Raw genomic sequence first — 13,098 nt, 5'->3', positions numbered from 1 at the left:
ACATTTTCCACAAACAATTTAGCGGTTTCTTCCGCTGTGACCGCATGTGAGCAGGCTATAAAGTGGGCCATCTTGGTTAACAGGTCTACCACAACCATGATGGCTGTTTTCCCTTTGGACCTGGGCAGATCAGTCATGAAATCTATTGCCACTGCCTCCCATGGCCTTTCCGGCGTGGGTAGTGGTTCTAATAAACCTGCCGGTGCCCGCCTCTCCCCCTTGGCTCGTTGGCATTGGTCACACCCTCTCACATACTCCCGCACATCTTCCCTGACCTTGGGCCACCAGAATTCCCTGGTAACCAGCCACATGGTTTTGTGTTGCCCAAAATGCCCTGCTGTGGGGCTATCGTGCAGTTGCTTGAGTACCTTTTCCCTCAATTCCCCTTCAGGTATGTATAACGCTCCCTTGTAGTACAACGCCCCGTTTCTCTCCTCAAAACCCCCGGGTTTGTCTCCCTCCCTCCTGAGACCCCTGAGTTTGTCCTGGGCGTATTCATCCTGCACCGTTCCCTCTACCAGTTCCCTTTGCCCCACCAATGCCGCCCCACACACCCAGCGGTCCTCGGGAATGACATGGGTCTCTTCGGGTGCACCCTCTCCCTCCAAATATTCAGGTTTGCGTGAGAGAGCGTCCGCCCTAACGTTCTCTGGGCCTGGCACGTAACAAATCTCAAAGTTAAATTTGGAGAACTCCTGGGCCCATCTCAACTGCCGTTGGTTGAGCACTCGCGCAGTTCTCCAATACTCTAGATTCTTATGGTCCGTGCACACTTGCACCTTCTGTTGTGCACCAATTAGCAGGTGCCTCCATCTCCGGAAGGCCTCATGAATCGCAAGAAGTTCCCGGTCGTACACCGTGTAGTTCCTCTCAGATTTGTTCAGCTTTCGCGAAAAGAAGGCACACGGTCGCCACTCTGACCCCTCCTTCCCCGGCTGCAGAAGAAGCACCGCCCCTATGGCTCTGTCAGAAGCGTCTGTTTCGACCCTCAGCTTTTTTTGTAAATCCACATGTAGAAGTTGTTCATCAGAGGCGAAGGCCCTTTTCAGTTCCTCAAACGCTCGCTCCGCCTCCCCCGTCCAAACAAACTTCTTTTTACTGCTGAGACAGTCCGTGATGGGCGCCGTCAGGTGGGCGAAGTTTCGGATGAACTTACGATAAAAGTTTCCAAACCCTAGGAACCTCTGCACATCCTTCTTGGTTTTGGGTGTTTTCCATTCCAGCACCGCTTGAACCTTGCCGGGGTCCATGGCCAACCCCTTGTCTGACAAGCGGTACCCCAGGAATTCCACCTCCTTGGTATGAAACTGACACTTCTCCAGTTTCACCCACAGCCTGTTGGCTTGCAGCCTGCTCAACACTTCTCTGACGTCTCTCACATGTTGCTCCTCATTCTCCGAATACACCAACACGTCATCCAAGAAGGCCACGCAATTCTTGTAGAGCAAAGGCCCCAGTACGTGGTTCATGAAGGCTTGAAAACACGCGGAGCCTGTTTGTAATCCAAAAGGCATAACGAGGTATTCAAATGCCCCCAAAGGGGTGAACATGGTGGTCTTCCATTCATCCCCTTTCCTTATACGTATCAGGTTGTACGCCCCCCTTAGGTCCAGCTTTGTAAAAATCTTTCCTTTCCGCACCCTGGTCAAAATATCATCAATCCTGGGCATAGGAAAAGCCGCCGGCTCTGTCACTGCATTTAACCGCCTAAAATCACATACAAGTCTCGGCTTGTCCGTGTTTTTTTTATCCACAAAAAACACTGGGCTACCCCCCGCTGCCTTGGACTCTCTGATGAAGCCTCTCTTCAGGTTCTTGTCAATGAACGCTCGCAACTCCTGCATTTCCCTGTCTGACATGGCATACAACTTGCCTACAGGAAGCTGTGCTCCAGGGAGTAAATTGATCTGGCAATCAAAGGGCCTATGCGGGGGTAGTTGGTCAGCTTCCTTCTCGCTGAACACGTCGCTGAGATCAGCATACTGTGGTGGCACCTTCCCCTTCCCCATTACTTCAGTCCCTGCCAGGGTGGCTTGGGCCCCTGCTGACCCCTTTTCCCCCCTGCAGTGTTCTAAGCAATGTGCTGAACCGAAGGAAACCACTCTTTGATGCCAGCCCACCAGCGGATCATGTAGGGCTAGCCAGCTCATTCCCAAAATAATGGGAGCGCCTCCCAAGGTGGCCACATTAAACGCTATCAGTTCTGTGTGCCTTGCCACCCTCATTATCATTGGGACGGTCTGCAAGCTGACTCCTCCTCCCAACAGTTCCCTGCCATCGATCGTGGTCACCTGCAGGGGGTTGCTTAAAGGGATAGTCTGTATCTGATGTTCAGCAGCAAACTCCTTGCTCATAAAATTGCAGGAGCTGCCTGAGTCCAACAGCGCCTTTATTTTTAGGGGGTGTCCATTTTGCAGCTCTAGCGACACTTCAATTACTAGAGCAGGTCGAGGAGCTTCTGGCACGGGCACTTTTACTGCTCTTTGGCCTGGCTGCAGTGCCCTGACGGTGGCAACCAGGCGTTGGCTTTTACCTGCTCCGTTTCTCCCTGCTCTCCCCCCTCAGCTGCTCCCACCATCCCTTGCCATTCCTTCCTCTGGGGGCAGACTCTGGCAAAGTGGCCTGGCTGTTGGCAGAGATAGCATTTCCGGGCTCCCTTTCCCTCCTTCTTCGCCCCCTCACTGGGCTTTGAAACTGCGCGCGCGCGGGCTGTTCCGATTTCCATCGGCTCTGCCGGCGGGAAAGCTGGCTCAGGAATGTCTGGAATGCGTAACTCCTTCCAACGTTCCCCTCTCCCTTCCCGCCTCTCCAAGGCTCTTGCCTCCTGGCGCGCTCCAATGGTCAGCGCAGATTTGGTCAGCTGATCCATAGACACCGCCCTGGGGCTCCTGGACAGCTCGTCTTTCACAGCCGAAGAAAGACCTTCTTCAAATAGCATCTGAATGGGTGCTGCCGATAAATCCCACCCCAATCTGTGAATCAGCATGGTAAATTCAGTCCAGTACTCACGGACAGATCTGCTTCCCTGCTTGCAAGCCATTAGCTGTCTGCGCACCACCCCTTCCTCAATATCGCTGGAAAACATGATATCCATTGCACGAAAGAACTTCATAGTGTCCTTTAGGATATCGTTGTGCGTTGCCATCAGGGGTCGAACCCAGTCCCGCGCCCCCTTCTCAAGATGCCCAATTACGAAAGCAACTCGCGATTCCTCATCAGGGAACTCATCAAACTGCACATTCAGGGCATATTGCATCTCGGTCCTAAAGGCATGGTAATCCTTGGGATCCCCCCCAAACTTCTGCACCAATCCTGGTACCTTTCTGGGGAACTGAGTGGTTCTCCCCTTTTTGTCAGCATCCTGAGCCCTTCTCTCCTCGAGCCTCGCCGTCTGCAGCGCAAGTTGGACCTCCAGAGCTTGATACCTTTCTTCCAAGCTTGGACCAGCTCCAACCCCTGCCTCTCCGGTTCCGGCTGGGTTGTTCATGATGCTTTCTCCTGCACAGGCAGCGTACAAAGACTGTCAGACTGCTGTCAGGGGATGATTAGCTGCTTGTGCTTAAAATTGTGCCCCTTCAGAGTTTGTGCGGCCCCACAAACCTCTGTGTGTGACAGAGCTCCTCAGACATGTCTGCTCTAGTCACTAGTAGAGTCTGACAGTGGCTGCCTGCGGAAGCGCTTCCAGCAAAGAAGCTCCTTAACGGAAACGCGTCTCCTGGACTCACGACGTGGCAGCTTCCGGCGAAGCATGGGTCTCCCTGCAGTTGCTTCTGACACCTCCCCGCTATTTTCGCTGGACGTGTCTCTCACCCCTTTCTCTCCCCTGCTGTTTCCTGCCTGGGCTGCTGCGTCTCTCTCAGCATTACTGAGATCCTCCTCCAGAGACCCCTCGCTCCCCCTACTGGTCCCTGCTTTGGCTGCTGACTCTCTCCCAGTCTCTGGGAGCCCTACCAACTCCCTTTCCTCTGATGTCAGTTCCCTGACACTGCGTTTCATATATTCCACTTTTCTGGTAGTGTGTATTTGGTTATATGGAGAAGAGTGGAGGAGCCCTCATCCTAACTGCAGCAAATCAGGCAGCTGCATTAACCTCACTGCATTCACACTGCCGTTTGAATCACTTAAAATAATAGAATCTTAGAACTGTACTCGTACCCCAAGGATTATCTACTCCAGCCCCCCCCCCCCAATGCAGGAATACAAATTTGTTGGTATGAAGACCAGTCCATGGTTTGGTTGCATCAATGCCAGCCATTGGCACTGCACCTGAACTGGTCTAGTATGTTAGCCTTGACATGATGCTTTGGGTATAAGCAGTTTGTACATAAAGAGACCCCACAAAGCACACAGTCTGCCTTGCGCGATGATGAATACAGTTAATACGCAGCTGCCGCAGGTTTTCAAGGAGTCTAATTAGGAACCCGTTTACACTCTCTTAATTGAATCAAGATCATTAACGCCCACTTTAACAGCAGTGCCTGGTTTCAGACCAGCACCGAGAGCGCAGCAAGTAGATTCTCTGAAAAATACAAAAATAGGTGCATTATCATACTCATTCATAATAATCAGCATGCACATATTTTAGGCTTTGGCTAGCAAGTAAGGAAAGGAAATTGGCAATTACGACAGAGCCATATGGTTGCTATAGTATTCTGAAATAGCCAAACTCATCAGGAAACAAAAGGACAAAAAAAGTGAGTTGATTACACCCTATTTGTCTGAAAGTATTAATTCTATGATATACCTGTGGTACCTATCCCATGGGTATGTTGTAAATACACATACTCCTTTTCTGTTCTCATCTTGTCCTTAATGGCGTCTGTTAATTGAGATTCTCAACTCTTAACAAAAGCCTATAGAAAATGATCAGACTAAACAAATTATAGATTTAGTTTAATACATGGCATACACTTAATGTCCATTTCCCCCGCCAAAGAATCCTAGGGGCTGTACAGTGGTACCTCGGGTTACAGACCCTTCAGGTTACAGACTCCGCTAACCCAGAAATAGTACCTCGGGTTAAGAACTTTGCTTCAGGATGAGAACAGAAATCATGCTGCAGCGGCGGGAAGTGGTGCTTCAGGTTAAGAACAGTTTCAGGTTAAGAATGGACCCCCGGAACGAATTAAGTTCTTAACCCGAGGTACCACTGTACTTGGTTAAGGATGCAGGGAAATGTAGTTCTGTGAGGGGCAAACTACAGTTCCCAGGGTTCTTGGGAGGGGGAGTTGCTTTAAATGTATGGTATGCGCATAGCCTAAATCAGGAACCAGCAAACTTTTTCAGCAGGCAGCCAGTCCACTGTCCCTCAGACCTTGGGGGCGGGGGCAGACTATGTTTTTTGGAGGTAGATGCAAGAGCACCATAAGCCCCGGTGGCTGCTTACCTGTGTCTTGTGAGCAGCAGGGGCTGGTAGTTGTGGCGGAAGGACGATGAGCGGCACACAAAAGGGCTCCGGAGAGGGGTTGCTTAAAATGACGGCCGCTCGATCACTGCTGCTGCTGGCACCAACAAAGCCCAGCCTCCTTCCTCCTCTAGGCAGGGCAGAGAGAAGCCAGGAGGAGGGAGGGAGGAGGCACTGCCGTCACCGCTGTGTGATGGAGAGAGAAAGAACATGCATGCTGGTGATCCATGCAGCGATTCCCGGACCGTCCGCGGGCCGGATCCCGAAGGCAATTGGGCCTGATCCGGCCCGTGTGCCTTAGTTTGCCTACTCATAGCCTAAATGCTGACCTGAGTTACTGTGCTACTGCTGCAAGTAAAGCTCAGAGCTCCTCTACGTGCCCCCAAAGAGACACTTAATTCTCACAACATAATTTGTGGCAATGAATTCCGCAGGTAATCTAAAACCGCCATTTGCTTGCAGTTGCAATAACGTCCTGTAGGTTTAACTAAGGCAGATGGCGTTTTACAACCCAGAATTCTGTATGCAGACAACTGTTTCGTCAGTTCTATATAGCAACCGGATTTTAACATCATGTGGTTGTAGCTGGAGTTATTTCTACTCAAGAGTTAGACGCACTCCAGTGTCCTTGGCTAAGTTGGGTCTATTAATTTCAATGGATCTGCTCCAACATGGATGGATATAACTTGCAGCAACCTAGCCAGTTATACACACAGATTGCGTACTGGTGAATTTTTTTTTAAATACTTTGTTATGTAATTTTAAGTAAGCCCCTGGGAGTGTTTTTAAAGTGGGGAAATAATAATTCTGTTGCTTCTGTAAATCTCAGGAAACAAATACTGCAACCCAGATGAGCATAGCTAGAGATAGATATACAGTGGTACCTCGTTACAGACGCTTCAGGTTACAGACTCTGCTAACCCAGAAATAGTACCTCAGGTTAAGAACTTTGCTTCAGGATGAGAACAAACATTGCGCGACAGCAGGAGGCCCCATTAGCTAAAGTGGTACCTCAGGTTAAGAACAGTTTCAGGTTAAGAACGGACCTCCAGAACGAATTAAGTTCTTAACCCGAGGTACCACTGTACACCTCCTGCTTGTCAAATATTGACACCGTATAAATGGTTTGGTTTTCTTAAACTGTGAGAGACTCTGGAAAGCAACTTCCTTGCCGGTGTACCAGCTTCGTTAAAAGGTCTCTGGGCTTGCCTATTTTACATCATCTAATGATTTTGCCCCTTTTTCCTGCTTCAAGCACTTCTCAAAACTTTGTGCTCTTCAGTTCATAGGCAAATTATCTGCTGCGGTTTTGAAGCATGGATTAGAAGGGGGGGGGAAATCCCATAATTAGCTGCAGGTTTGACAGTAATTTCTTTTAAGAGCGGGAGATGTGAAGCATTTATTGTCTTAAAACTGGCACTTTCCTGCGATGTGAATCACATCTCATTTAACTATTAGCGGTTGCTGCTTAGTGAGGTGTGTAAACCTCTCTTTCAAATGCCCTGGTTGCTTCTGCTCCAGAGAAAACAGCCTCAGGTCAGCAGGTTAGCTCATTAGCATATTAATTCTCTCCTTCACACTTCCCTTTCTCTGTCGATTTTCACCTGGAGTACAAAAAGAGAGAGGTTGAATGTGCACCTAGGTAGTGGAGCCATCATAATTCCCAAGTTTGACTGGAGTGTCTTAAAACGTCAACAGGAAATTCAATACAGTGGCATGCAAACAGTTTCCTGGAAGATCCTTACGGAGAATAAATTTATATTGACAACCGCATTGCAGGCTTGCCATCTCCTGAGCATTCTTTCTAGGAACACCGTGTTCTGTATGTGTGTACATTAATGTTCAATTTGATATTAGAATGCCGGCAAATAGGGCTGGTTCTCGTTGCTAATGCAGAAAAGATACGAGGGCAATTTTCTGAGGACCGTCCCCTCCGTCAGTTCATTGCTCCCTGAGCTTTACTAATTTAGACTTTTCAAAACCTAGGTAAAGGTAAAGGGACCCCTGACCATTAGGTCCAGTCGTGACCGACTCTGGGGTTGCGGCGCTCATCTCGCTTTATTGGTTGAGGGAGCCAGTGTACAGCTTCCAAGTCATGTGGCCAGCATGACTAAGCCACTTCTGGCGAATCAGAGCAGCGCACGGAAACGCCGTTTACCTTCCCGCCGGAGCGGTACCTATTTATCTACTTGCACTTTGACGTGCTTTTGAACTGCTAGGTTGGCAGGAGCAGGGACTGAGCAACGGGAGCTCACCCCGTCATAGGGATTTGAACCGCCGACCTTCTGATCAGCAAGTCCTAGGCTCTGTGGTTTAACCCACAGCCAAACCTAAGCTCCCATTAAAATGTAGCATCAGTTGGTGACAAACCCGCTGCAAAGTCAAGTTTGGGTTCCTTTAGCTCCCCCCCCCCTCCATGGCCTTTTCTTGCTTTAGCAAAGTACCTGAAAGTTTTGCTGCTATTGGTTTGCATCCTGGCTTCATTTAGAAGCAGATGATGGTGACCAGTGCAATTGGCGTCAGGGACTTGGAACCTGAAGCCTTGCGGCATGAAGTCTCTCAGGTGCTAGCACAGTTCGGTTTGCATTTTGATGGATTTTCTTTTAATCGTTTAGCCGCCTTGAGCAATATGCTGGGTAGAAGGCAGGATAGAAACCAGTAGCGGAGAGCCCCTCACCTGCAAGCCTGTAAGCCATGGCCACCTGGCATCATATATAACGGGACAGGTAAAGTCACAGCCAGTTGCAACCACTGTGATATTGTTGGTCTGGTTTGATTTTAAGCTGCCCAGGCAAAGGGGAGCAGGGTTTGGAGAATTCTGCAAAACTCTGAGCCTTTGCCTATGTGGTTTGAAATCAAGCCACACAGGCAAAGTTAGATGCTTCTTCAGCTATCCTGGTGGCATAAGAGATCTGACAGGTATGCACCACGTGCAATATAAAACTATTTATCATTTAAACCAAAAAAGCAACGTAAAATGGTGTAAAAGCAAATAAAACAGATTCAGGGGGTTCATACACATAAAACAGAGCCCAATCTTGTGGGTCAGGGAAAGGCCTGGGCAGAAAGGTAAGTCTTCACAAGGCGTCTGAAGCTGCTACTGGTTTCAGCTTCACCTGTGGCTGAGGGAAGGGCACAGAAGAGGTGCATCAGTGGCATCGTGCACATGTGACCCCCCCCCCAACGTTGGGAGGAACTCAGCACACCTGATTAGGTCCCCCCTCTCTCTCTCATATCTAATTTTCCTTGCCTAGGGAGCAGCCAGCCTTTCTACTTTGAGATGTGACAAGGAGAAATTGCCAGGGAATGCAAATTGCATGCTTCAGACCTTAACTGAATTGTACAGCTATACCTAAGAGATTAGCTACCTTTTGAAGCTTCAGTGTTCATAACAAAGATAGAACTTTTTGGTATAATCACAGCATGAGTTTTCCAGGCATAATCGAGATTACTCGTCGGGGCTGTTCTTCCTCTATTTAAAACTCGTCGCTGAGGGAAGCCATTTCCTTTCAGACTGTTTGGACTGCCGCTCTCTTGCATAGCATATTAGAGATCCAGTGTGGCATAGTGGTTAGTTGCGTTGGTCTAGAATCTGGGAGACCCGAGTTTGAATCCCTTTGGGCCAGCCACTGCATCCCAAGCTAATCTATCTCACAGATTTGTTGTAGGGATTAAATGAGACGGGGAAGATAGTTGTATACAGTGCCTCGAGGCCCTTGGAGTAAGGTGGAATATAAATGTGAGTTAGAAAATTTAAAAACTGGAGCTGATTAGCTGTTCTCGACTAGTGCCATATGACTCACATTGCATCCAGGTTTAAAAACTTGGCTTCCAAAACATTCAATCAGGCCTGTGATAATTATGCATGGAGATGATAAGAATGGATGGTGCTGGAATAGACTGAGGTTTGTCTGGTCCAGTGTCATGTTTCCAACCATGACTGTGTCTCTGGAACCAGGGCACAGTATTGAAGGTCAAGAGTTACAATACGTATCTGTCACCATAAATGAGTCTGCTTTGAAACAGATAAATGAATGAAAGCAATATTGGAAACTATATTGATAGCCTGACATTGAAAAACGTATGTGTCGGGTCCAAAGGCAGACTTCTGCATTCGGGATGGACTGATGCAGAATACCTCTTTCACTATAGGACGTTGTGACCCTTCACACTAGAGCACTGCGTGAGAAAAGTGAAAAAGCTAAATCCAGAGATAATGACAAAAACTCGTAGAACGGAGACAGATGCTACACCTTGCCGTCCTATTATGGCACTAAATGAACTCTTGCACAAGCTCTTCTGGAAGTGCTTATGGAATATCATTAGTGTCTTTCCACTCCTCTGTCCTCTGGATCCAACCCAAAATAAAGACGTAGTGCAAACCAGGCCCATTGTTGTTAGGTAGTTCTCCTTGACTTTCTTGTGTACATGACCTGCAGAGAAGATTAGCAAGGCACCTGTGCAAGGACAGCCTGAAAATTCAATAAGCTTTCCATTTTCCGTAAACTGCTTGGGTTTTCTTTTGTGCCAGAAGTGTTAAGCAGTATAGACTTCCGGGGTTGGCGCGATCTGGGAATGGCGGATTCCCTCCGAGCTCCGGAGGGAATCGGCTCAGCGGGGGACGGGTCTTTGCCGTGCCGGCGACACGGGGACCCTTAAAACCGCAGGCACGAAAGCCTGCGGACTGAAGACTCGGTGGGTGCCTTAAGCGCCCCCCCTGATTCGCAAAGAGCCTTTTTAAAGGCTGCGGAGGGGATACGGGGGGTGGCGTGGCACCGAGAGTCCATCGCTACCTCTGCTGAGCGAAGCCGCGAGCCATGACCGGAGAGCGCTGACTTCCTTCCTTGAAATTCGGCTGAGAAAAAGAACCCGTGAGTTAATTGAATTTGGATTCTAAGAATTTTACCTATTGAATTTGAGACGATCGGGGGATGTGTTAAAAGGAAGTCCGCACCCCCCCCCCTTGCAGACGATCCAGAGCAACGATAAAAGAACTAAGCTGGAGTGCCTACCCTGTAAAGGGTGAGTTTAAAAAGACAGTAACTTCCAAGATTTCGAAAAGGAATCTCTTTTTGAGCAGGAGAGAGGAGTGTTGGAAGGGGTATATTTCTGTTGTAAGCAACCCCCCCTCCCGGGCTCGGGAGTGTCCTACTTTGGAGCTGGTATAAGAAGAGCAGAGTTTGACAGCTGTCAAAGCTGTCAAATGGACTGTTAATAGTAGAAAAATTGCTACTTAAGACCCCTCTGGATTAAAAGGAGTTATAATTGAACTAAAATTGTTGGAAACAAAGAATCAATAATAAGACAGAGGACTGTTGGAGAAAAGAACACTAAGTAACCAGATTCCCTCTAGGGGGAAATCTGTGGAATTACAATGGCTGTGGATGGAAAGATACTGGGAGAAATCGAAAGGATGTTTTATTTGGTTGGAATCTTACAGGAACAGACTACGGCTATGAGTGAACAATTGATGACCTTGAATCCTGAAACAAGTAGTTCTGTTCAATGTAATGAGAACCTGGTTGAGAAAGAATCCACAGCTGAGCCGGAAATGATAACCAAAGAAGAGGAGAAGACAAAACAAGAAAGAGAAGAACTGAAATGGGAAAATATTGTCCAGAAGCTGACATCTGTGGAATATAAACAAGGAGACTATTGGACTGAACCTACTACAAATCTACGAAAGATCCAGAAGATGAAAGTGGAGGCCCTGGGAATTTATGAAATCAAGGAATTTAAAATAAAGAAATATAATTGGGGCCTCCACATAGACTCTGACTTTGATTATGTTCAAAATTCATGCCTTGTGGAAATTCCTCAGCAGTTGCTTGCAAATATGGGAAGAGATTTTGGACTGATTGTGAAAGAACTCTTTCGAGACGTGAAGACCGACATAAAGGATTGCCAACTAGGCCGGCGGAGAGGGACTGAAAGAGATTTGAGAGCCTCGGACGTAAGGAATCCGGGCTAATAATTGCTATTTTGGACATGTTTTCGGAAGGGACACAAACCGGGGAAGGGAGGGAGGGAAGAATCTAGTTTTAACAACACTTAAGACTATGGGATTTAGCTAACAAGATTATTAATTAAGACAAAATGGGAAATCGTTGGAAGGGAATTGAGGTCCAACTTAGAATAAATTTAATTTTGCTTTTTTCTTATATATATATATATATAAAGGACTAATATTAAGATGGATAAGGAAATACCAATTTGCTGATACAAATTTGGGAATAGGGATGTAAGGGAGGGGGTGGGGGGGAAGTCAATGACCAGGGTTAGAAAATAAGTTTTTTCTGGAAACTATATATGTTTGTTGTTTTACTTTTCTGTTTGTTTGTTTTTTATGTTTTTTGTGTTTTTGTTTTTGTCTTTGTCTATATAAAATGTGAAAACCCAATAAAAATTTTATAAAAAAAAAACACAGAAGTGTTAAGCAGTATATACATTTTCTAAATAATATAAAATAAATATTTTATCTGCCTAGTGGTGTGCGCTGCTAATCGATGACACATGGGATGCTCAGGGACATAGGATGACACTAGGCTACTGACTTTGGGCAAGCTAGTTTACACCAAGGGAGTAAAAACTTGGGTTAGGAGGGAATACTCCTCTGTTAATTCACCTTGAAATCACAACAGCTTCTTCCACAGCCACTTGTTGATGGAAATGAATTAGTAGTAAGCAGTTGGTGCTTCCTGGGTATTTAAGGTTTTTGGTGTTTTTTTAAGAAGGTCTATGTTTGTGACACCATGGTCATCGGCAGAACTTGCTGCAAACCATGGTTTTGCCAATCGTGAGCCAAACTTAGAAATCAGTGATCCCTCTGCCTTCCACGTCTCTCCCAGTGCAAGCTCCCCCTTTGTTTGCCTGAGAATGGGTTTCCAAGGTGTTAACCAAGGTGAAAACTAACCAGAATTCAAAACCAGGGACTTGAAGTGGGTTTGCAAATCCAGTTAAGAAGAAAACTGCTTAGCGTCACCATCATAGCAGATGCTGGCCTTTAACCATGGTTTACTATAACGAGGTAAACAAAGGGTTGATTTGCAACTGGGGGGGCAGGGTGCGCTAAGCCTGACTTGCAAAATTTGCAGGAAGTCAGTTTTACATCTGCAACAGACCCACTGGGTATCTGACTTTCCAAAACCTCTTTTTTCAATCCCCATTGTAAGTGTGCTTTGCAGTAGTTTCATATTGATTGTGAAACATTTTTGGCCATTGAGCTGTATTATGTTTGAGCCCAACCCTTTTACAACCAATTTAATGCTGTGAATCCAGATATTTTCCAAGAAACATTAGTACTCGGCTACTGCATGAATTTATGCTCCTGCTGTTGATAATCAGGAGTGCAGAACGTCAAAGCAGTGTACGTCTGGACAGTCCGTGCTAGATCCAAATCCAAAGTTCACAGCTGTGTGTAAAGAGCACATTGAGTTAATGAAACACTCTGAAGCAGTGAATAGTAACTAACTTGGTCTTCTCTCTCCCCTTGTCTTTTTCAGATTTATTCCAATCTATAGGGGACCAAGTCACACCTACAAAGTACAACGGCTGATGGAGTTCACCTGCTTCGCTTTCAGAATACAGGCCGTAAACGAAGCCGGGGAAGGACCTTTCTCAGAAGTATTTACCTTCAGCACAACCAAATCCATTCCCCCCGCCATCAAAGGTAAATAAGACATACCTCCTGGTTT

General features: G+C 47.1%; 1 protein-coding gene across 2 annotated transcripts in view; it reads left to right on the top strand.

Moving 5' to 3' along the window:
* Window positions 1–13,098, top strand: part of FNDC3B (fibronectin type III domain containing 3B) — a 289,175-nt gene that overhangs the window by 262,824 nt on the left and 13,253 nt on the right. For both annotated transcript variants that reach the window (XM_082223929.1, XM_082223928.1), the window contains exon 24: window positions 12,907–13,073. In XM_082223929.1, the coding sequence (XP_082080055.1) occupies window positions 12,907–13,073 (167 nt within the window). The remainder of the gene's footprint in view (window positions 1–12,906; window positions 13,074–13,098) is intronic.

Source organism: Podarcis vaucheri (assembly GCF_965113315.1).
Source record: "Podarcis vaucheri genome assembly, chromosome: 5".
Classification (NCBI taxonomy): domain Eukaryota; kingdom Metazoa; phylum Chordata; class Lepidosauria; order Squamata; family Lacertidae; genus Podarcis; species Podarcis vaucheri.
Note: the sequence above shows the minus strand (reverse complement) of the source record. Positions and strands in the feature narration are given on the sequence as shown.